This window comes from Melanotaenia boesemani, chromosome 4 (genome assembly GCF_017639745.1).
Source record: "Melanotaenia boesemani isolate fMelBoe1 chromosome 4, fMelBoe1.pri, whole genome shotgun sequence".
Lineage (NCBI taxonomy): Eukaryota > Metazoa > Chordata > Actinopteri > Atheriniformes > Melanotaeniidae > Melanotaenia > Melanotaenia boesemani.
In genome coordinates this window covers 29442718-29468359 of record NC_055685.1, presented here as the reverse complement: position 1 = coordinate 29468359, position 25642 = coordinate 29442718, and the positions used below count along the sequence as shown (strand labels likewise).

General features: G+C 43.5%; 1 protein-coding gene across 4 annotated transcripts; it reads right to left on the bottom strand.

The window, feature by feature from the left end:
- Nucleotides 1–6680: 6680 nt before the first annotated feature.
- On the bottom strand, nucleotides 6681–18954 carry LOC121637658 (polymeric immunoglobulin receptor-like). Of its 4 annotated transcripts, XM_041981855.1 has the most exons (9): nucleotides 18840–18954; nucleotides 11713–11880; nucleotides 11244–11570; nucleotides 10309–10626; nucleotides 9882–10175; nucleotides 9185–9259; nucleotides 8287–8388; nucleotides 8151–8206; nucleotides 6681–7536 (listed from the first exon to the last, which is right to left on the bottom strand). In XM_041981855.1, exons 2-9 carry the CDS (start codon nucleotides 11747–11749, stop codon nucleotides 7417–7419), a joined length of 1329 nt encoding a protein of 442 aa, XP_041837789.1. In that variant the 5' UTR covers nucleotides 11750–11880; nucleotides 18840–18954; the 3' UTR covers nucleotides 6681–7416. The 4 variants fall into 4 exon arrangements, with proteins under 4 accessions (XP_041837789.1, XP_041837788.1, XP_041837790.1 ...); XM_041981854.1 differs by lacking the exon at nucleotides 18840–18954 and having other exon boundaries at nucleotides 11713–12147; XM_041981856.1 differs by lacking the exons at nucleotides 9185–9259; nucleotides 18840–18954 and having other exon boundaries at nucleotides 11713–12149.
- Between the last annotated feature and the right edge of the window lie 6688 nt (nucleotides 18955–25642).

The following is a 25642-nucleotide window of genomic DNA, read 5'->3' as shown; positions in this document are numbered from 1 at the left end:
CAAGTTTTATAAAAGAGAAATATTATTCATAGTATTATAGTATTAAATTTGATTTTACCTTTTGATGAAAACATTTGTTGGCACTGTATTGACCATTAAACCACATTTTCAGGATTTAATAAACATCCATCTTGTACAGCTAAACGCACAAACAGCAGCAGTTATTTAATTTTTTATATAAAAATCAGAAAATAAAAAACAGAAGAAGAAACTTGTGCAGTTTTATTTTCAGCTCATTTGCTCCTTTTTAAAAATAGTTTTCTTGATGAAAGTGTTTGATGTGAGTTGCGGAAACAAATTTTATTTACATACCTTGTCTTATTTCCAGTTTTACTTCAGTGTACATGTCTATTCCTTACCTAGTCACTCCACACCAGTATATTCCAGCATCCACAGCACTCAGATCAGAGATGGTCTTCATAGATGAAGTATTTGTTTTTGTAATGTCGTAATCAGAATATTACTGTGACCACAGTTGTTCTTACACAAATACTTCTGATAACGCTCATAACCGTGACCATAGCCACAGTGAATCTTAACATTTCTGCCTTCATATCCAAACACATGGATCACACCTGCTGCACTGCTCACACAACTCAGAGAAGCTGGAAAGAGAAAAACATATTTAGTTTGTATATTCTTTATGCTTGAGTGTCAAGTGTCATATGAACCAGGTTATGAATAAACGTAAAAAATAAAAAATAGTTTTATTCATTATTAATATTTGATCTTTTGAGATAAATTAGGTGGTAAAGTTTAAACTTACCGCAGAGGAACAGAAGGATTTTTAAAGTCCAAATCTTCATGTTTCTAAGAAAAACAACTAAGTGAAGTCCTGCAGCTGCAGCTTGAATCTGATGTGTGAAACATTTTGAGGAACAGTTTACTGAAAAAACTGGGTTGGAACATTTAACACCATCATCATACAACAGTTCAACTTATAAGTGTTAGTCTGGGTCATACTTCTGCTTTTTGTTATAAGATGAATCAACTTAATCTCTTGCTGAAAAAAAAAAACAAAAAAAGAAAGAAAAAGAAATAAACAACAGTGCCTTCTTCATTTATAGAAAAAAAAAACAACCTGTGTGATTTAGTGAAACAAACAGATAAAGAAAAGTCCAGAATAAAGTGTTGATATGATTCATATAAAGCAGGACTTCACTGAAACATCTGAGACACCAGGAAGATCAGCTTCATCAATCCCTCACATCAGATTTATTCAAGCAGCTTTTTTTTTCTCTCTTCTCTTTTCTACTGGTCACATTCCTCCTTCACACAACAATCCTAAAAAAATCTGGAAAGAAAAAAGGAGAAAAAAGAAAAGAAAAAAATAATCAAACAAAGCAAAATATAAAACACATGAAGACAAGTGAATGAACTGTTCTCTTCTTGGTGTTCACATTTCTGTGTATTAATTCAAACATCCCAGTTAAAACCTGTCAGCATATGATGTGTCCTGCAGGGAGGTGAACTTCACATGGATGAATCCACAGAACATGTGAGGTAAACCTGCTCCACTTCGTTATTCTCTCCTGAATTAAACCCTTTTGTTTCATCTAATAAACAGATATTTATTTGTGTTTCAAAGTTGTCTCATTATAATCTTTAATGCAAAAATAAATTCCCCTCTTAGGTTTGAAAGCTCTTTTATTCCACCTAATGATTAAAATGTTTGAAATCACATGTTCATGCACACAGATGTATGTTGTATCATAAGATAAATACTTTGTACTCTGTAATTAGAGAGGGACTACACGTCTGCACTGTGTTTGCATTAAGTTGAGTTTCATAACGTCTTTTGTCGTGGTACATCCTCACGTGGAACAAGTTCTAAGGATAGAGGTGAATAGTGGTCCAGTTAGTGCTTAAATAACATCAGTTCCTCCCCAAAAATCAGGTTCACTACTTTTATTCTTCATGAACCATCTTTACAATAAATATACAATAAATAAAAAATTACTTACACAATTAGTTGGAAATCTAAAGGCTTTTAAAATAAAACTGACTTATTCAGATTCATTTGCTTGATATAAAATAAGTCAGTTTCTACTTTCCTAAGAGAAAACACAAAGACACAGAAATTCTTTATTTTATGTCGACTTGTAGAACCAAAACATTAAAGAGTTGTATCTCTGTTAAAAGAGCCTGTCCATTAGATTGATTTAATTCACATTAATATATTAACAACTACATAAAACCTTTGGCCTTCTGTTACTGTAAGGTCTGTATTAAACATTACCTCAGACTTTCATGACGCTTTTCTAGCTGAGGACTGGTTGCTTTGGGGATGTCTGTCAAGAAGGGAGGTGTTAAGGCCCAGTAGCTCCCTCTAGTGGAGGAAACAACATGCATTAGCAAGCTGCAACACGTGTGGAACTTGTAGGGGTAGTTTAGTTACCTGTTTGACTGGATGTATGGTCTGAAAATTGATAAAAAAAATGTTAAAACATGACACAATGTGCTTGTTTTAGCTGCCTTACGTACCATTTATGATGCTGCTGCTGTTTGTTTCATCAAAATGACCCGAATTTTAATTTCCTTTACTGTCATCATGTTTATTGTTCTGTTTACACCCTTCAAGTTTGGCAACTCTATCCGGTCTGAGTCTTCTAATATGCTACCTGGAGGAATCCTCTGATAACCCCTGTAGTACACTAGCAAGTAGGGAAGCAAGCAAGATTTCATCACAGTCTGAAAATATGAAAAATTTGGTTTTGATAAACTCAGAAATTGAGGTAGAATTTCTCTATAAGCGCCTGTAACATAAATATGTAAAATGTGCTCATTGATTTCTTCTTGTTTCTTTAGATGTGTGAAAATCCAGAAGATGCAGCTCCCTCAAAGCAGCAGATCAGCAGCTGCAAAGATAAAGCAGCTTTGTACCAAAGCCTCACAGCAACAGAAGACATTTACTCTTTCTTTCCAACAGTAAAAGTACAAACTGTACAGTTTTTACATTTTGCTTTTATCTTAAATATGTCGTCATGTTAATACAACAGGTTCTCACCGTGAATATCTTGTAGAGAACAGGTAAACCAACACAGCACTCGCAAGATGTATAGCTCTACATTTAAAAAATAGCCAGATGGATGGATTAAATTTGAGAGAGATGCAAGATTAAACATTGTTTTAAACCATACTGTTTTACTAATAAAACTTGAAAAAGTGGTTAAAAAATGTTGGTGTCCAACTTTACAACAAGGTACAAGACTAGCTAAAGCTACACAGAGCTGGAACAAGCGGCAACTTCAGGTGGTAAAATGTGAAGCCCAAGTGCAAAAAAATTGTAGTTCACCCCTCATCCGCTAGGGCCTGGCTCCAAAACAGAGTCAATCCCCATAGACTCCCATGTTAATAAGACCAGCTTCACAGCAGACATAAACATGTTTAAAGCCTGGTACAAAAAATCCATTTTAGGTTTATTAGGTCAAGTTTACCTTGATGACAACTGTTTTTAGCCAGCTAACAGCGCGCCTTAGCTTTATCCGTCTACCTCCTTTAGTTGGTTAGCTACCATTAGCTCCGGATTAGCTCGGTTAGCTCTTAACTACAGACAGCTCAGAGTTTAATCAGTGTTAATCATCCACCCCCACCTTCACAGTCCCAGTGCTGCCAGCGCTCATGCATTGGCCGATTTCTGACGCTGAAATACACACCAAGAGCAATGCCGGCTATTCGGGGGGTTCAGGAGGATTCCCGATGTGCCGCATTAATAAATAAATAAGTTGGAACGGGCCTACAATGTGATCTAAGTATCGGAGAAGAATAAGTAGTAGTGATATGCGGATCAATAGTGAAATATCTATTCATCCTATACCAGCATTTATATAACTAACCTTTAACTACATCTTCTTCTGCCAGTAGGTATGTGTGAAAAACAGGTAGGCCTATGTGTGAAAAAGATGCTGCGTTGCAGCAGTGCGGTTCATTCACTGCTCACCCAGTGATTAGTGGAGATATTACAGCTCCACAAACAGCATCGATGCGCAGGATGATGTGTGTGTAAAGCCAACAAACTTCATTAAACAGAAAATCTACCATAACACAGAAGCAGAGGTGATGAGGCAAACTAAAGAGGAGAGGAGGAGGCAGGTGCTGCTAGGGCGGAGAAAGACGTTGTCGTCCTTTGGTGCTTCAGGCAGGTACTATTAGAGAGAAAAAATGTATCAGGTACTATCAGAGAGTGAAAATGTATAGCTGGTGGATCGTGTATGTGTAGCAATGTTACTGGTTTTTGAGGAACTGATTGATGTTTGCCTGCTGCTGATTTAAGTTGATGTTTAAACAACAGGAGTCCCTGCAATCTTAAAACTATGGTTTCCTGTTTAGTTCAGATGTGCAGTAATAAATATCAGCCACATAGCTGACGGCTGTGTTCATTTGGGATCTACCTACTGAGCCCATCGGCGTCTCCAGACCCCATTTACTGGGGCATGTGCCCCAGTATAAATGCTACGATTAGTTTTCAACAATAAATATGTATCATACATTGATTCCGATAATTCATATGGGAGAAGATATATATTTCAACTCAAATTCGTAGCAAGAGCGTTAACTCCAAATAGAGAAAATAGCTCAGGGGCACATTCTGTCTCTGCACGTCACCGTGCACAAGCAGCAGGTGAACTACACACACACACACACATCTCTCTGTTAGTCGGGTGAGCGGTGAGCACACAGCGCAGTTTGAGGTCTCTTAACAGTCAACTTTAGATTTCTTTTATAAATGAAACCAAATGACCTTATACTAACTGAAACATATTATCGCGTGACTTCTGTAGATCAGGAAATTCTTCACCCAAAGCAGAGACAGGGAAACAGCAAGGAGAGATGAGAAAGAGGGAGGCAATGAAATCAGTTTTAGGTTGGATATTTGACAGATATTTGCACTGGAGCTACAATCTTCTCATTTAGGGACAATCAACAAATGACAGGCTTTCCGTAAAACTGAAATTCTAAAAAACGGACATAAGGACATAACACATAGGGAACTGTCTTACTGGGAACTGTCTGACTGGGAACTGTCTGACTGGGAATTGTCTGAGTGGGAACTGCCTGACTGGGAACTGCCTTACTGGGAACTGTCTTGACTGGGAACTGCCTTACTGGGAACTGTCTAACTGGGAACTGTCTGAATGGGAACTGCCTTGCTGAGAACTGCTTGACTTGGAACTACCTTACTGGGAACTGCCTGAGTGGGAACTGTCTTACTGGCAACTGCCTTACTGGCAACTGCCTTGCTGGGAACTGTCTGACGGGGAACTGCCTTACTGGGAACTGCTTTACTGGTTGCTGTCTGGCAAAAGTCAGTCCAAAAAGGCACACAGATCTTGGGAAATTATTATTATTATGAAATTCCCTCTGTCTTGTCTTATTAACCCATTCTTTTTTGTAGTTGAGTTGGTTCCTGTTTTATTTGAACATTTCTATTGGTACTTTGAATACCTATATACACTTTTTAAATAATTTGTTACTCCTGAGTGCCATATTTTATGATTTAATCTGCACTAAATGAGTCCAAATGAGTCTTATGAAAAAATTTTTGGTTGGTTCCACCAAATCTCACTCCAAGGATTATCAAAAAGTTGGCAGCCGTGCAGTTCCCCTCTCAGTTCCACCTCTTTGCCCATTTTTGGATTTTCCGGAGAATGACGACACGCGTGACTGCCAAGATGGCGATGGTGAACTGCAATTCAGCTCTTCAGAAACTCATGGGTGATGTCACGGACGCTCCTGAGCTGGAAGCAGGAGATGCTGGGACGTACTGGTCTGGATTAAGACTTGAACCAGAGTTTTGGAAACTACACAAAGGTTCATCTGTCACTTTGGTGTTGTGTGTAGAAACAGGCAGAAACCTGACGTGGAACTTGAAATTGAAAATGTTGTGGATGCAGTTTGTGTCAAAGATCGTCGATGAACTACATTTTGCAACCATTTGATAAAATGATGTTAAACTATGTGTCAAGAGTTTTCTGTAAAATGAAACAACTTGAGCTCTAAAATGGTCACATGTGAAACCAAACAGCTGGAGATGATTTGTCGTTTAATTTCCTCTCATATATACCTTGTCATTTAGTCTGCTCTCTCTTCTGTCTCATTAGTGATGCAAAAGAAAAAGAAATCTTTATAAATCTGTAGTAAATATAAATAATAATAACAAGAAGTATGTATTTGATATGCTGTAGCATTAACAGTGTGTATTGTATTCAGTGTAACAGCCAAGCAGCACCAGCAGAGGTCTCAGTGTGACACATGAAGCAGAGGAGTGGTTATGATTAGTAGATTAAATGTTAAGTGTCAGTCAGTTCAAGTGAGATTCACACTTGTTTATCTGGTTTGATTGGTCTAAAATGCAATATTAATAACTGTTGTGTGACTGTTTTATTCTTTTGGAGATTGCTAAAATTCATTATCATATGCTGGTTTAATCAGACAAAATCTTACTGGAAAAGGTTTCAAGATCTATCATTGATGTAAAAGTAACATAAAACGATATGATGAAGACTCTGATACAATATAAAATTGTTTTTCTTTTTAAAAGTCTTGAATAAAAGACATTCACCTTCAATACCAAAAAGTTGGGATACTGTGGAAATTAAAAGCAGAAAAAAAAAGAAATTAAATGATTTCATGAACCATTATTTTATTGATAGCAAAAATAAAGAAAACATAAAATGTTAAAAGTCAGACATTTTACAATTTCTTGAAAAGCAATAGTTCATCTTGAATTTGATGGAAGCAATGAATTATAAAAAAAGGCAGGACCAAGGGCAACTATATACTGTCATAGTAAATTATACTAAAAAGACACAGTTGGAGGAACATGATCCAGAAATTTAGACGGATTGCCAACAGGTCAGAAAGATGATCAGGTATAATAATAAAGAGCACCTTAGAGATGTTTGTAACTCAGAAAGTAAACTAAAGGTGTCTATTCCTAAAAGTAGGATTGAGGAGGAAAAACGTTTATTGGAGGGTCCTCAAGTGAGGATACAAATATGAGATTAAATTAAATAAAAAAGAAAATATTTAATTAATCCCAGAGAGAAACTTCAATGTTCTACTTTTCTTTAAACAATAACAAAATCTGTATCATTTGCAGAAGTCTTTCTAGCATCTGTATGTGAAGGAAGTGTGATATACTCATCCCAAACTCCTCTTTTCTCTGTTTCTCTGACAAAATTAATTGTATAAACCTGCAGTTTGCATCGTATTCCTCATTTTGCTATTGCAAATTAACAATAAAAGTTATTGCAAGTGAGAAGCAAACATTTAAAGGTAAATGTATTCTAAAAATATGATATTAATACATGAAGTCAAAGACAAACAAAGTTTTCAGGAAGATGCAGCTGATGTTTCACACATGAATACAATCTGTGTGTTTGTGCAGGTTCTTCTTCATTTATTGGTTTTACTCTAGAATTCATTGTTGTAGATTTGCTCTGATGAGACGTTTTCATAGTCTGGTTGGTCCTCATCGGTATCATCAGGATGGTAACGCTTCATTTTTACAACAGCATCATGATTTTCATAAAGCTTAAAAAGAAAGAACACAGAACAGGAAAACTTCACTCACTAATCACCAACATAAGCTAGAATGAAATGGTTGTCTGGAAAATCTGCTCACAAATTTAGTCTGAAAAGTACGTCTACATTAATTCAGTCAGTTTGTTTTACTTAGCGAGGCAATTATCTTTTATAAACTAGTTTGCATTAACACTGTTATAAATTGGACTAATATGAATTTGTTTTAACAATGAATCGGTTTGAATTGATTATTTTTGTGAAGTGCATTGAGAAAACTTTATTGTTAATTGCTACTTACAAATAAAGCTAAACTGTATTAAATTAATATTCCACACAGAGCTTAAAAATAGCCCAACAATTAATCTGTATGTGAGTCTGTCATCATCCTAAATAAATAAATAAATAAATAAATAGGAGAAATTCTCTGATTTTAATTCTCTTTATGACTATTTAGATAGGATTGTTTTAGGTAACAGCCCTACAGCCACACTAAAAGTCATGAGAGGCCAATCATGTATGAAGCTGCACTTAATAGCAAACTCTGTCTACACACATAAACACACACACATAAACACACACACACACACATTTCTAAGTAAAGCTTTAGACTTCAGTTTACTTACATCCTCTGAATCCACCACTCCCTGTGTGTCCACAGTCTTTGGTTTACTTCTGTCTCCTGTAAAAAACAGACTATCAGAACATGTGTGCAGGTTTCTGTCTTTCTTTACAGGAGTGCTTATAAAAACCATCGTCTACCTCTGTCTTTGGAACATTTGCACTTATAAACTATGACCAGCACAGATGCCATAATTAGCAGCAGCACCACAGAAACAGGGAGAACCACATAGAGACCGGCATCTAAAACACAATTTAAAAATAACACAGAATACAGATTAAAACCAGAGATCACCTCCTCACACATGTTCAAAGCACTTCACTGTTTGACCAGAACTGAGTATCTGAACTGGAGCCCCAGGCTGGACTCAGTCAGGTTAGTCTCAGGATTTTCAAGAATGAATTTTTCAGAGGTGGAAGAACTGTTTAGAGGTGTCTAATAAGTGAAAGTACTGATGCATGAATGTAGAACTACTGAATAAGAAGTAAAATTCATTTAATGAAAGTAGAGTTTCAGTAGAACTAGGGAACTATGTCCAGGGGCTGAAGCTACTTGATGCAGCCAGCTTGGTGTTGAGTCTTGGTGCAGCACTTTGCTGCACATCGCCCACCTCTCTCTCTGTCCTGTCAGACCATTTTGAAATAAAGGTCATTAGTGCCAGAACTGAAGAAATTATTGTGGATGAGAGTTTTTTTTTTTTTTCTTTAAGAAACTAAACCCAGTCCAATTGAATTGACTTAACCTACACTGGATACTGAGTTGGATGGATGAGCATCTTCAGCTCTAAATGTAATTAGGAAACAGTACTTTAATAGCATAAAACACAACAGTAAAACATTTGTCACGTTTAACTGTTGCAAACTGACAGAGTTCACACTTTTAATGCTGTCTTCATATATCTTTACTTCCTTAAAGTAAACCTTCATTTATAATGCAGAAAAATTATCAAATCATAGTGACATCACTGATTTTTTGTTTGTATGAACTCTATATTTACTAACCGAAAGTACACTCACATGCATGCACACACACTTTTACCTTCAAAGGGTTTTCCTGGAACATGTGATGAATTGATTGAGAAAGTTTCCACAGTGATGGTTTCCTGCTGATACTCTGTCAGAAAAATGATATAAGATATATATATATATATATATTTATACATACACACTGTGTGTACAGTTACTAGGCGAGTGAGTATTTTGACCATATAATCATTTTCATGCATATTTTCCAACCCCAAGCTGTATAAACCTAAATACTTATTGGATTTAAACATGATGTGATGTGTGTTTGTCTAATGAGGGAACTAATAGTTGCCCAATAATTGTGCAAGAAACAAAGCCAAGACCTCACGTACCTTTGTAAATATTCAGGTTTGAGCTTTATTAACATTTTAGCTTTAATCGAGAGCATTGTAGTTGTTCAAAAATAAAATTCTTCATTCAGAAACTCTGCACATGTCATATGTGTCCTGAGATAACCAGGAAATATATAAATACAGACAAGGGGAAATAAATGTTTTCATGAAATACAAAATAAACTCTGATCTAGTGATGACTTTAAATACTGATAGGTCAAGGTTGTGTTTAGTGCTTCTTCCACAAATTTTGTATATTGGTGATGAAGTTTAAATTTATTAATTTTTTTGTCTTGCTGTGCTTAAAGGTTAACACCGTACATACATTTTAGCTATTTGATACCATGATACTCTCAGTGACATCAGTATTAATCTTACCTACTGACAGATGAATCTTGGTGTAGTTTCCAACACTCCACTGTGCATCTGATCCACACCAGTACGTCCCAGCATCACCTGCTTCCAGGTCCTTGATTGTGATCAAGTAAGAACTGGAGGAAACATTGTGCAGTGTGAACCTGTTTTGACTCGTCTTATCTGTGCAGCTGTTGTGTTTGTCTCCTTTGCAGAGGAACTTGCTGTTGTTCTGATGTTGTGGTGGATAAGGACACTGCAGAGTTACTGCACGTCCCACAATGCCGCTCATGTTCTTTGACTTCACACAGCACCATTCTGTTAGACAAAAGAGATGTTTGATCAAAATGATTTATTTATAGAATGTTCATTAAGTATTTGGAGAAATAATGATCCCTTTCTGTGTAGCAGTTTCAATCAAAACTTTAAAAGAATAATCATGACCTCTCACCTTTGACCTTTAGCTCAACAGCAGTAAAAACATCCAGTCCTGTGTTTCTATGGACACCACAAAGGTACAGCCCAGAATCTTCTAGAGTCAGACTGGCAATGTTCACTGTGAATCTTGACGTCTTGTCATCGGTGAGTCTGAACCGTCTGTTCTGGGTGTTGTCTGAGCTGATTACTGCCTGCTGCAGACATGTGGAGGGCTGCTTTCCTCTGCAGAGGTACTTCAGGTTGTTCTTATCCTGAGACTCATACGGACAGCTGATGGACACTGAGGCTTCCTCATGACTTTGGATTTTATTCATTTCATCACAGCAGATGTCTGTTAAGGAAAACAAACCACATGAGAACATACAGCTTTTATCCAATAATTTTGTAAATGACATGGTTACGGTGTTATTTTCTGTCCTTTTTTAACATTTTGCTGTTCTTTATCTCATTTATTCCATTGCAGTTATATTATTAGAAAGTCACTTCCTTTGTGTGGTTCTGGGTCTTAGAGTCGGTTCAGTCCATGAAAACAGTCAAACTTAATTCTGCCTGATATCAGGAGATCCCTTCATATCTTTGTATGAATTCTTCTCCACTTAAATGAGCATTAAAACAAACCTCATTCACTGTGTTTTCTCTATTTTTACTATTATATCTTCCCAGGAATGAAGTTGTCATTGTTTTAAGCTTCTACATTACCTGTGTGAGATCTTTGAAATTACATAAACACACAGTCAAAAGGTTGAACACATTTCCAATTAGATTTAATGAGAAAGTGTCCAAACCTTTGACTGGTACTGCACTTTTATTGAATTTATTCAACTAACACCTCTATCAGTCATTGTAAACACTAACTTCTCAATTTATTAGTTCTGTACTTTAGCCTTTTTAATTCATTGTACTTGACAACAAAATAGAACCTCATTTGCAGAAACTTTATTTACACACCTTGTCTTATTTCCAGTTTAACTTCAGTGTAGATGTCTCTTCCAGTCCTGCTCACACCACACCAGTATTTTCCAGCATCCACAGCACTCAGATCAGAGATGGTCACGATGTAGATTCTTGTCTTTCTGTCTTCATAGATGAAGTATTTGGCTTTATATCTTTGTGTTGTCGTAATCAGAATATCACTGTTACTGCAGTCGTCCTTACACAGATACTTCTCATAATCCTCATAACCGTCATCATAGCCACAGGGAATCTTAACATCTCTGCCCTCATATCCAAACACATGGATCATACCAGCTGCACTGCTCACAAAACTCAGAGAAGCTGTGAAGAGAGATAAGAATAAAGAAAAAAGCGAATGGACAAGCTCAGAAACAGGATGTGGTAATCTGCCATTCTTTCATGTTTTATTCTTCCCGCTCTTCAGACACATATAATTATCATTTAATTGAAATAAACAACTTACTGCAGAGGATGAAAAAGAAGTTCTGAAAGCTCCACATCTTTGCTTTGTTCCATAGAAATGATAACTTTTTCAGGAAGTCTGTGTTGATTTTCACAGTTACGCCCACATTTCATATCAACATCATTGGTACATACACTACTTCTCACTTGGGGATGAGGCATTTTATATCTATAAAAATATATATATGTATAATTATTACCAAGTATGTCTTTGTGAATAGCTAAAAAAATAGACAAAATAATGTATGTAGAAGTAAAATATTGCATGTGAAACAAATTACACTTTATTACTGGTTCATGCATCAGAGGGTTAACAGTTAGCAGAGGTGGCTTTACATGCTACTGTGTGAAATGTTAAGAGGAAATGTTCAGTGGGTTCATGGTGAGGGTGGGGGTGTCATGATCTATGGGTGTTTGATTGAGTGGTTTGTCATAGTCCTGTCTGGTTTCCTGTTTAACTTTAGTAGTTCTTTCCCTTGTGTTTTATGTTTTGCTTTGTGCTTTCTGTTTGTTTGTACACCTGGTTTAATTTGCTAAATTTGCTTCACCTGTTCCTTGTTAGTTCACCTCTGTGTATTTCTATCCCTTGATTTCAGTTGTCCTGTTGTCAGATCATCAGTCTCTTGTTTTATCTCTGTAAGTATTTTTTTCACAGTTTTGAATTAAAATGTTTATTCCTGCACCCATTCTTCCCACTTCTTCCACTTTTTCCTTCCTTCTGTTCAAGATGGCGACACAGGTAGACGCAGCGACCTCTCTCTGTCTTGACCGGTTGGTGTTTTGTTCATCAAAAAAAGTGTTTGTCGGAAAGTTTTTCTTGCCTCTCTATGTTGAAATACACAATCTAAAAGCAAGATTTACAACGTTTTGGACTACAAAACAACAGAGACGCCAAGGGAGCTCGGATTACTCCGTAAGCTTGCAATCATACCAGACTTGCCTGCTACTCTTCCCCAAAAAGGAAGTAGTGTGCAAGGAAGCAGAAGAGGGGTAAGCGTGGAGGTATCCGGGCTAGGCTAGCGGCTAATCCAACTTTTTTTTTTTTTTTTTTTTTAACTTGTCCTGTCCAGCATCATAGCAAACAAAATGATAATCTGGTTGCTGTATCGTGCTGAACAAATTTGCTCTGCCAAGGGGAGGCCTATGGGTAAGGCTCCTCTTGATAATGTGATTCATTTATTAATTTATTTACTTTGAATCACGGAATCTATGTAATCTTGCTGGACCTGACCGGAGGGGACAGAAAAAGATGGAAAATAGCAAAAAAGAGCAAAAGGGAAAGAAGAAAGGAGACAAAAAGATCACAGACAGAAGGAAAACGACCCTTCAATCCACACCATCACCAGACAACAAACTGTTACACCTGTTCATGAACACACCAGAAAATTTCCTACAACTTTTACAAAAGCAGAAACACACACACACACACACACACACACAAAAAAAAAAAAAAAAAAAAACAGGGCTGCCAGTCATTAAGAGTTTTTAAATAATAACCAAATCAAATCAAAAAGACATAACAGCGACCAGATACTAACTCACAGGAAAAATACAAAAAAAATTTTTTTTTATAATTATCGCTTAGTATTAAAAACCCACTAGACAACTCAGTGACTGTGTCAGCATGCAGAGCATGAGAAACAAGGAGTGATCAGTGATGAAGAGTGGTGAGTGAGATCATGCAAATGCGACCTCGCCTCCACGGAGGCCAGAGGCAGACCAGGGCCTGGGCCGGGCCCTCAGCAGCAGACCCGGAGCACCAACCCAAGCCACCCCACCACAAAGACGACTCCAGCCCCACCCGAAGGGCGGCAGAGGAGAGCCCCAGCAAGAGCCCCCCACGGTCCCGGGGCACAGGCCCCAGTGGGCCAAGATCAGCAGCTGCGGGCCCCGCCAGGGACCGGCCCACCCAGGGCAGCCCAAGCGAAGGGCCCAGGGCCCCAGGAGCCCAGAGGTGGCCGCCCCACCCCCCAAAGACAGAGGGCCCGCAACATGCCTAGGAGGACCAGGCCCCCCCAGACAGCCACCCGGCGTAGGCCAGCACACACCCCGATGTTCCAGCAGCACACCCCGGGAAACAGGGTGCTATCAGCCCCCTCCCCCCACTCCCCATCTACTTCAACCTGCACCCCATATAACCCCACACTCACACCCTCCCCCGTGCCGCACCCACAATCTCTCACCACCACACAATCACGCCACACACAACCCTCCCACCATGCCCCGTCGGGGACACCCCAGGCGGACCAGCGGACACAGAGCCCCAACCCCCATAGAGCCAGCAGCCCACCAGCTAATCCAACTTGCCCAGCCATACCATCTATCCTTCTGGTAAATGTAAGACCATTGGACAATAAAATGGACCATATATGACTGCACTGTTCTCAGGATGAGTCTGGCCTGAGAACAGCGAGAGCCAACCTGTCCCGGGGCACCAGGAAAGCAAAACAGGAGTACAAATACACGATAACCTCCAACTTCAAAGACAGCAGAGACTCACAGAGCCCATGGCAGGGCATCCAGGCCACCATGGACTACAAGCCTGCGCCACAGAGCTGTAAGAGCAACACCTCTCTGCTCAACAACCTGAACAGCTTCTTTGCACGCTTTGAAGCACAAAACAACACACGCCCACAGAAAATCCCACCCCCTCTGCAGGACCAGACTCTTTGCCTGTCTGCCACCATGCTTGAAGAGGACACTCCGCCATCAACACCCGGAAGGCAGGAGGTCCAGACAACATCCCTGGCTGTGTGCTGAAGGACTGTGCAGAGGAGCTTGTGGAGGTCTTCACAGACATCTTTAACATTTCTCAGAGGCAAGCTGTTGTTCCATCATGTTTCAAAGCCGTCACCATCATACCTGTGCCGAAGAAATCATCCCCATCCTCCTTCAGTGACTACCGCCCTGTGGCACTGATGCCCATTATCATGAAGTGCTTTGAATGGCTGGTCATGGCACACATCAAATCCACCCCCACCCAGGACCCCTTCCAGTTCGCATGTAATCTGCTCTGCCCTCCGCCCAGCCCTCACCCACCTGGACAAGAAAGACTCATATGTGAGAATGCTGTTCATAGACTTCAGCTCAGCATTCAACACCATAATACCACAACAACTCATTTGCAAACTGGACAAACTGGGCCTCAACACCTCCCTCTGCATCTGGCTGCTGGACTTACTTAGTCATAGACTACAATTAGTACATGTCTGCAACAACACCTCAAGATGCATCACACTGAGCACTGGGGATCCCCAAGGCTGTGTGCTTAGTCCCCTGCTCTTCCCCCTGCTGGCACACGACTGCAAAACAACCTACAGCACAAATCACCTAGTGAAGTTTGCAGACAACATGACTGGGTGGACTCGTCGCCTTTTGTGGGTGTCACCACAAAGGGTGATGAGACTCAGTAGTAGAGAAAACAACCTCCTGCTGAACTTCAGCAAGACCAAGGAGATTATTGTCAACTTCCAGAGGCAACACCCACCACTGACCATCGATGGTGCTGCTGTGGAGAGAGTGAGCAGTACCAAATTCCTGGGGGTGCACATCAGTGAAGACCTCTCTTGGACTTCCAACATTGCATCACTGGCGATGAAAGCCCAGCAGTGCCTCTACTTCTTGCGCAAACTCAAGCAGGCAAGAGCCCCTCCCCCCATCATGACCACATTCTACAGAGGAACCAGTGAGAGCATCCTTTCCAGCTGCATCACTGTGTGGGGCGGGAGCTGCCCTGACTACAAGAGGAGAGCCTTGCAGCGCATAGAGTCATACAGCATCCTGTATAGTACAGTGTGAGCTGTTTTGACAGTAATTTTCTAAATACACTAAGTTTTTGTACAAGTATCAACAATACCGGCCTGAATTTTACTTAGAATAGGATGAGAAAGAAAGCCTGTGGCATCAAACATCACTAGTTAAATCTATGAGTAGCAGATGTTGAGAAATATTTTATATCTTTTTTTGGGGGGGGGGGCTCAGATATTCTTCATACAAAATTCAATCTCTCAACCCCTTAGTTTAGCCAGGGCAAACTTAATTATGACATTAAATATATATTTTAAAAATCCCACACAAGACAAACTTTTCATTCCAGGCTTTGTGAGGTCCATTGTGTATTGGGCCCTGGATAAACAGTAGCTTCATTTGGGAGTAGCATGTAAACAAAGGTCTGGGTGGCAGAGCATGATGGGAATTTTGTTAAAAGGTAATTACAAAAAATGAAGCTTCTGACAGGTGAACCTTACCCAGCACCACCTTCTTGTCACAATCTGTCCTGCCACTCCTTCAACACTCCCCTGATCCTCCACAACTGTCCCTGATCCCAGCTCTCCAATCAACCCAACCTGTCACACCTGTCCCCCACTGACTCACCAGTCCTTATATACACCAGCACCACAGTCACTCCCTGTCGGACCTTAATCCTTCATACTACATGGACTCACCCCTTCGCTGATCCTGGTTCCTATCCCTCCTTCAGTCCTGTCTGAGTAAGCCCTTTACCTTGTTTTCCTTCTTAATAATAAAGTATTGTTAACCTGCCCTTGTCTCCGTGGAGTCCATATGTAACACTTCTCATACAAAGGAACCGTGTTCAGCAGCAAACATACAGAATGTGGGAGTGCAGCCATCTTGTTTCGGCTCACATTGTACTTTGAATTACAAAAAGTCCTGTTGGGGGGGGGCACCGGATGCGTCCCTGGACTCCGATGGAATGGGCACCAGCCTTGAAGGGGTCCACAGAACCCCTGGGACCGCCAGTGCATCCTTTTGAGGTTCTTAGTCAGGACCCAGTCTCCGGGACAGATCGAATGGCGCACGGTTTCAGCAGGATGTGGAAACACGTCACGAACAACTACAATCCAGCCATTCTGCATCAGTATGTGAAACCCATCCTCAGCTGGTTGTGGGAGAGCTGCTGATCCTGTGAAGCCTCAGAAAGCACAAGGAAAAGGTTTTGCAATAAACCAACACTGAATCCTCACCAATGACGATTCCAGGTAGGGCTGGCTCAGTTCCAAGACCAGGAGGCCTGCTAGAGAGAACCTGAAATGGACTGAGGTTCAACCTTGTCCGGTTACACATCCTCATGCAAGTCAGGAGGAGGTAGAAAGCCGTCAGCATGCAAAGCAGAGAATGTGAAGGGAGGGAAACAGAGGGCAGAGGAGAGAGGGAGCGAGGAGGAGAAGAAGGGAGACATCAAGCGAGAGACGGCGGAGTGAGACAGACAGGAGTAACGGTGCCTGCTAAAGTCAGCAACCCGAGACACGTCCAAAACCAGCTTACCGTCCGGTTTTTAGACCGGTGACTGCGTCGCCATAGCAACCAGCATTAGGATAGAAAGATGTGGACCAACAAACATTCTAAAACACATCAACATTCACTCAAACCACATGACAGTGTCATACATGCACATAACCAACATAAACATATCAGATATTTTTTATTACAACATCTGCATGTTCCTGTAATCTAGAAAAAACAAGTTCTTATGAAATGACCAAACGATACGACTGGATCCTGAAAGCCACTGCTCCAGTATCACGCCTGTGAAAGCAGCCATCATCAGCAGTATGAACTAAAACAGCACATGCACCCGTATCCATGGTGATAATATCCTTCCTGTAAAAGTTTATCCCAGAATGTCATAAGTGTCAAAATCATGTTTGATTTTTCAAAATGTACATACACATATTCAAAAGAGATTAAGTGTAGACGTTTTTTCCCTGTAGACAGATCCACACCATCAGTCCTGCTTATCAGAAAAATAAAGGTGTTTCAGGTTAATAACATCAGAGTAGCAGCATTATGAAACACTGCAACCATCCCTGTGTGGAAGCAGAGTAGCGTCCTGGAGAAAATCCTGCTGGAAGGAAAAGGTCGAGTAAAGTCCATCAGTTCGTTCAGGTCAATCTGAACTTTGTCAGTTACGTCACTCGTTCTGCAGAAAAGCCAAATCAGAGCAGGTAGATTTTCCCTGCATGTAGGAGGATCCATAAAGGCCAATATCACATAGTTTTGGAAAGACATGAAGTCTGCTGGAGTTTTCTTAATCAATTTATTATACTCCGAGATGATAAGGACATTAAATCAAGTTAAATTGCTTTTAATTATGTGTCCATCATCAGCCAAATTTTTGCTCTAGCAGCTTTTCGCTTTTGTTCTTTTACAATTCTGTATTTTATTTTACAAGAGAATCAGTTTAAAACATCCATGGATATCAGATTATTATGAAATAGTTTGTATTTTCTCCCGGTACCTCTCTGTATTAATTCTTACAGTGCACTTTCCCATGTTATTTCAAATAGCAACAACAACCCCCCCCCCCCCCCCCCCCCCCAAAAAAAAAAAAAACTATTTTATCTATATTAATGTAGGTTTGTGGAGCTATTTTTTCAAGTTTTCCTTCTTTTACTTTAACTAATTTCCATCTGGTTATTTGGTGACCGTTAAAAGAGGAGCTCCTGAATTTTACTTTACTTTTTTTTTTTTATTTCCATTTATTAATCAACATTTTCTCAAATTGCCCGGGATTCATTTATTTGTTTTTAGACAGATTTCAGATCTTTAGTTTGCTTGGTTGAAATATAGATCAGGCCTTCAGTGTTCATTCTTTAAAGTAAAAATAGCACGTATTTTCCCTCTTTTATAGATGTTTGAGACCTTGATCTCAAAGAGCCATGTTATCCATTTTAACTTAGCAATGAGCCATGACAGAGCAATACCAAAGAAAATGATTCCAGTATATTTGGATGTGGCTGCAAATAACCCCTAAATGCAGCACATTATGGTTCACACATGAGACCACGGCTCAAAGTTATTATGCAGCCTTTTAAAGAGCAAAATGGAAGCTGTTTCTGGTTTATTATAAATTATAGGTACCAAGATATTCAAAACCTTAACTTAACCCAACTGTGAGCAAAAATAAAATAATCGGGACCCAGAGACACACAAGCAGTTTTGGTGCGAATTACGCACACACTTAAAGTTGACAGGAAATCAGGGAAGTTGCAGTTCGCATCACCACACAGAACCAAGCAGGAAAACTGCCGTTCGGTATTTCCATAAGTGCACATTAGGATTAGTATGGGGACCTTTACACCTCTGGCAGAAAAAGGTTTTACTCACTCTCACTGCTTTAGCTGTAGGAATGAGAGAGAAACCATCTTATCAGATCCTGGGTCAGCAGTTAGACGGGGTAAAGGGGGGTGTCCTTCAAGCTGGATTCGCAGCAGAAGAAAAAACATCACTGCAGGTTCAAGAGGGAGAGAACTCTAGTCTTCGGCCTTCTCACACACACTCAACAACACGCTGACGTCATCAGTCACACCCATCCATCACCCTGCAGACACACAGACTCAGAGTCACACCCATTTTCACCAGCCGGCTCACATACATGCATTACCCCTGTTTCACTCAGCTCCCAGCTCTGCTGTCCGTCTGCTCCACTCACTTAGCTGGAGAGAGGAGCATGCGGGATGGAATGCGGAAGCAGGAAGCATCCCTTCTGTTCTCCTGTCAGACTGAACACAGCTGCAGCCACGTGCTCATTCTACTTTACAGATGACACCTTTAAAGTTTCTGGAGAATGATTAAACCATTGTGTTTCAAATCTCTCATTGGGCTCCCATGAGATGTTAGCAATGCACACACAGTTCTGAGCAGGGCTGGAGACAGAGGGGGAAAGATTTTACCTCAGTCAGCTGCTGCAGAAAAAATTTGGCTCGGGAACTCCCAACAATAGCACACAGGATTTTCCCAGGGGGTGTGTCCATGCTGTGATGACGGAGTCAGGGTTGGCCATGACTTTCACTCCATCAGGAGACGATGTGAGACAAATGTTTAACCGACACATCAAATCTCGACCCAAAAAGGTTAACCGGACCCACTTCAGAGAGCAGAAATGAATGTTTAGATTTACACCCCAAGAGAAAATTACACCCAAGGGGTGCGGTCAACCATTCTTTCACGGTGGTCCCAGACGCAGAGATTGAATGCACAAAATTACCAGACATCTTAAGTGGCACAGGAAACTCAGAAGCCCTCAAAACTGATCTAGTTGCACCAGAGTCTACCATGAATTCAACGGTCTTACCGGACACCTCGACTTGTAGGTTTGGGAAAAATCTTGTAGGCGTCAGACGTCAAATGCGTATTTTCGCTGCTATACGTCCCAGTCTTCGTAGGTATGCATCTGCTTTCGAGCACAGAGATGGCATGGTTAATTTTGTCAAAGTCAGAGGAAACAGCAAGCGTTTCTTCATTGCAACAGAGCGAGGGAAACCGCACGTGTTCATCAGTGTTGTGACCTTCAGCGGGTGTGTGTGGTGTGTGTGTGTGTGTGGGAGCTGGGTGTGTGTGTTGTGTTATCTGTAGTTTGTTTACATTGGGTGTCTGTGTGCTTGCAGCAGAGCAGGAGGAAAAGGAGAGGAGAGCTTTCATTTACTGAGTCAAAACTTTGTGTGTGTAAGTTACGTCACCCAGAGATGTGGAGCGTCCCCCTGATCCATCCTTGTCTGCATTCCCACCCAGTCAATCTGAAGGGGCAAGCTGCCGGCCCCCGTTTTGCAGGCGACGCGGACACTCAGCCTTCCAGTGTCCCAGCTGTCCGCAGATATGACATGCGTCGTGATGGCGGCCACGTCCTCGAGAACCACGCCCACGTCCACGTGGGAAGTCACGCCGTCTGGCCCCGTTTGGGTTTGGACCAGACAGAGCTGAATACATTGTCATAGCAGCCAGTTGCAGCTCTTTGTCCCCCCTCAGCAGCTCCAGCAGCAGAAAAGAGGAAACTCATCAGCAAACTTTGGCCCAGAGGTCAAAGGGGCAATTGGGTCTCGATCTCAGTGACCTCGGTCTCCGTCCATGTTCGGAAGACCAGAATGGGTCCCAGTCAGACCAACCACTTCGACCATGGGGCATGAGTGAGTGGTGGTATCACAGTTCAGGCCATCTTTCCTTAGGGTCACAAGGGAGGTTCTGCTGCTTTTGTGAGGGGCTTTGGGTTTTTTTTTTTTTTTTTTTTTTTTTTTGCACCTGTGGTCTGTGGATCGGGCTGTGGTTCGATCTGGGGGGTATCAGTTCAGGGGCAGCAGCTCCCGCCAGGGATGGATCGTGGTCAGCGGGAGGAGGTGGCGGGACTGGGGGGAAGCAATCCAAGTCCGGATCCGGAGAGGCTCCCAGCATCGTCAGGTCTGGGCACGGGAATGAGGTGTTCTGGCCTCTCGGGCCCGATGGTGGACATGCAGGTAGAGAGGATACAATGAGTTAGTTTTCAGCTGAGAAAAGTGAGACACAGCAACAGAGGTTGTCATTCTCTTATCATGGCTGTTGTCAGATCGGTGCAGGTCAGTCTGTGGAGGTTCAGTAAGTTTTGGAAGAACTCTGGCATTCTGTTTTCTCTGCCGATGCTCACATTCTGCGAGCCAGTTTGTTAAAGCCGCCTGATGTTTTTCTAAGCGGTCCCAATCTGAGACCTTCACCCGTTTCTGTGATTTTAATTTGTCCCTCATCTTATCTAAACCTTCTTTGGTTATTTTTAATACCGCCGGGCTCAAAGAGCCTTCGGCTGGAAAAATACCATTCTGAATCCACTCCGTGCACACCTCCACACACATCTTCCCATACTTACGTTCCATGAACTCAAAGAGTTCACCGCAGGGCGTCGCCAGTGTTTTGGAGCTTACATTACCCATGTTTACACGGGGAGGAATATTCCCACACCTTAGACTACAGACGTCTCTGTAGAATACGGAATAACGGCTAATTCGTCCGCCCTATCTCACTGCTTTCCAGCGAGAGACCCACTCACACCCTTGTGAAGGGACTTTAACCTGCCCAGATCTCCTAATGAGACCTTCAGGCCTGCTCCTAGTAAGCGGAGCTCCCAAAATCCCCCGGCTGCCCGGCTTCCTACTTTTCTAAAAAAAAAAGGAGAGATGTGTGTGTGTGCGCGTGAGAGCAAATTAAAATCCTAGAGTAATTTCTCTTTTTTTTTTTTTTTTTTTTTTTTTTTTTTTTCTTTTTTAACCTGTCTTGTCCAGCATCGTTGCAAACAGAATGATTGTCTGGCTGCTGTCTGGTGCTGGGCAATTTTACTCTATCAAGCAGGGATTTATACTACATGTATAAAGTCCCTCTTGATGAAAAACTTTATTAAATCAGACTCTTAATGCTGGACTCGACCGGAGGGGACAAAGAGAGAGAGAGAGAAAAGAAAGTAGAGAGAAGAGGGAGGGGAGAGAGAGGGACAGAAAGGGTGTGGGGAGTGCGGGTGGGGACTTGAAACATCATACAGAAGACCATGTAATCCATACTACTTACAACATATATAGCTACGATCATCCTAGCCAGTAGGTCATTACACAACTAGTTGATAATAGTAACAATAATAATAATAAGAGTAAGAGTAATAATAATAATAAGAACAGAAATAATTAAAAAAAGAAACAAAATATGATAATAGATATAAGTGAAACTGCTGTATTCAAGAACACGCGCAGAGAAACCTGTGTGGATGTGTTGGAGAACTCGGTCACACGGTGACGCAAAGACTGTGTGGAGACGTTCAGGAAGGAGTGACCATGCAGAGTGATCATGCAGATGCCACCTCACTTGAACAGAGGCCAGAGTCAGGCCAGCGGTCCCGAGACCCAGGCCACCAGCCCCCCCGCAGGCAACAGATCCCGACCGGTCCACAGAGACGACCACTCGCCCGCCCAGGAAGGCAGCAGCAGGAGACCCCAGCAGGAGCCGCCCCGCGGACCCAGGGCACCGGCCCCGGCGGGCACCGGCCAGCAGTCCCCGACCCCCCCGGGCACCGGCCGCCCGGGACAGACGGGGCAGAGGGCCCGGGCCCAGGAGCGCAGGGACACCCCCCCCCCCCCCCCAGCCGCACACCCCGAGAACCAGTCCTGCCCCCCCCCAGACCAACACACACACACACAAACACACACACTCTCCTTCCACTCCTCCATTTATCCTCCCACGCATACACCATTCAACCCTCACATACTCTGTCCTCCCACACACACACACCATCCTTCCACCATCCATCCTTCCACACACACACCATCCTTCCTCCCACACACTCACCATCCTTCCACCATACACTCTCCCACACCTATCCCATCCTCCCACACACACATCATCCCTCCACCACTCATCCTCCCACACATACACCATCCTCCCTCTCACACACCATTCATCCACCTTCACACCTCCTATACACACACACACACACACCTTCCTTCCACTACCCATCCTCCCACACATACATCATTCTCCTACACCAAACATCCACCTTCACGTACCCCATCCTCCCACACACACACACCACCCCTCCATCACCCACTCTCCCAAACATACACCACTCCCCCACACACACACCATCCTCCCTCCCATACACCATCCATCCTCCCGCACACACACCATCCTTCCACCATCCATCCTCCCACACACTCCCCCATCCCTGCACCATACATTCTCCCACACATACCCCATCCTCCCACACATACATCATCCCTCCACCATTCATCCTCCCACACCCACACCACCCCCCCTCCCACACACCACGCATCCACCTCCACACACCCCACCCTCCCACACACCATCCCTCCACCACCCATCCCCCCACACCCACACCACTCTCCCACCCACACACCACCCCCCCCCCCCCCAACACACACACACACAAACACCATCCCCCCACCACCATCCTCCCGCCACCCCACGCCACGGGGGGACAGCCCCAGCCAGGAGGCGAGGAGACACGAGCCAGGCCCCCAACCCCCCACCCCGCCCCCGCCCCCCACTCCCCACCCCCAAAACAGCACCTTCCCCCCAGGGCCAGCAGCCAAAACCCCCCGGGACAGCCCGCCTACGCCCCGGGCCATCCCTGGAGACAGGGGCGCTTGAAGACCCCATCCCCCCTCCCTCCCCCACTAGTGATGGAATATATTATGTGCTGTTTGCAATTAAAAAAAGAGGGTTAAAATTAGGGGGCAGTAACTGCACTGAGGAGGGGGTGGGGCCACCTGAGCAGTCCCACCCACCTGACCTCGCATGTTCCACCCCCCAAAACGTGTTTGTATGTTGCAAATGTTATTTGTGCTCAGTGACTAAGTGGAATTAAAAGCTGGGAGGCATGCTGCCGCTCGGCGAAGCAACAGGGCCACTATGATGACCCCCCTGCCCCACCCAGCGCAACAAGCACACCTCCCACAGCCCTACCTGTGTATGTAGTGAAGAGTGGGGGAGGGGAGGGGTCAGGAGATGTAGGTCCAGAGGGGAGTAAGCCTCCCCCCTGGAAGACGACCCGCCAGTGGCTTAGGGCGCCCCCGTCCCCCGCCGGCCCCGAAGGGCGTCACAGGCCCGGAGCAGGCACCCCAACCCAGGCACGCCACGAACCCCCCCAGGGGCCAGCCACCAGCCCAAGGGGCCACTTTCCTCTTTCTGAGTGGGAGGGGGGCGAGGCAAAGGAAGGGAACCCCAGGCCCACGCCCCCAACACCCGGCCAGGGCGCCCCCCAGAGGACACGTCCTAACCCCCTGCAAACGCACACACTTTTTTTTATTTATTTTTTTTACCCCAGCCACTCACACACCCTCTCACACACCTCTATACACCAACACCTCAATACGTGCACATACCTCCACACACACACTTCACGCACATTCCTATAAACACACACACCGGTGCCCACATACACACACACTCTCATACCCCTCCATACACATACACCACTACACACGCACTCACATACATACCTGCATATACACACAAGCACCTCCATACATACTCACGCCTCCACCCACTCCTTCACTCCTCCACACACACCTCGACCTCCACGTGCACACACTCATATATACACACCTTCACACACACCCACACACACATCCCACATAGACCTCCACACACACACCCGCACACCACTCACACACACATACACGCACACACCTAGACCTTCATACACACCCACACACACATACAGCACACACATCCCTCTACACCCACCCACACACCCGCATACCTACAGACACACACACACACACACACCCACCTATATACAAACACACCCCCACCCAGGTTCCGGGGCTGCGACCAAGCACCAGGGCACGGACCAACCCCCGGCACGGCACATCCGGACGGGCCCAGCCCCCCCCAGCAGCGGCAGACCCCCCACCCCCAGGAGAGGGGGGAGACCCGACACCCCAGAGCCCGGGGCCCCCACCCGGCCCACCCCGGGCCCGACCGGCCACCCGGCCAGGGGCCGACGGACACCGACCCAGGCACCCCGGCAGCCACCCCCCACCGCCACGAGGCAGTCCCACCCCGGGGCCCACCCAATGCCGCCCGCCCAGACCGGAACCCCCAGCCGACCCAGCAGCGGAGCAGCCGAGATCCCCACCCAGGAGACAACCGGAGACCCGAAGCCACCAGGGACCCCCCACCCATATCCACCCCCATCCCAGCGAAGCCGCAATCCTCCACCTACATTAGGTGATGTAGCCAGTCACAGGGGACCAGAGGGAATGAAAGTCATCTGATTGGTTCCTGGAGGAGGCAGACATTGTCTCAATGCTGATGTGATCTAACAGGAGATTTCTAAACTGCTGGATAGACAAATTATTCTTATCTTTCCAGTTCACAAGGATAGTTTTCTTTGCGATGCATAAGACTGCGAGGACCAAGTTTATGGAGTGTATTCCTATGTTAGTGTCACCCAGGTCGCCCAGTAGGCAAAGTGTGGGGTTTGCAGAAAAACTGGTTTTAAACCATTTTGAGAGATCTTCACACACCTTAATCCAGAACCTTTGGACAGGTGTGCAGGACCACAGCGCATGGATGTAGCTATCAGAAGTGTTCTCAGAGCAGTGTGGGCAGATATCTGATGGTGAAAGGCCCATCCTGAACATCCTGTGTCCTGTATA

Excerpts from the sequence above, each read along its gene's own strand:
- LOC121637658 (XM_041981855.1), bottom strand. The coding sequence starts at position 11,749 with ATGTGGAGCTTTCAGAACTTCTTTTTCATCCTCTGCA. Across the intron at positions 10,627-11,243 it reads TAAACTGGAAATAAGACAAG|ACATCTGCTGTGATGAAATG; the intron begins GTGTGTAAATAA and ends TTTCCTTAACAG. Across the intron at positions 9,260-9,881 it reads CAAGATTCATCTGTCAGTAG|AGTATCAGCAGGAAACCATC; the intron begins GTAAGATTAATA and ends TTTTTCTGACAG.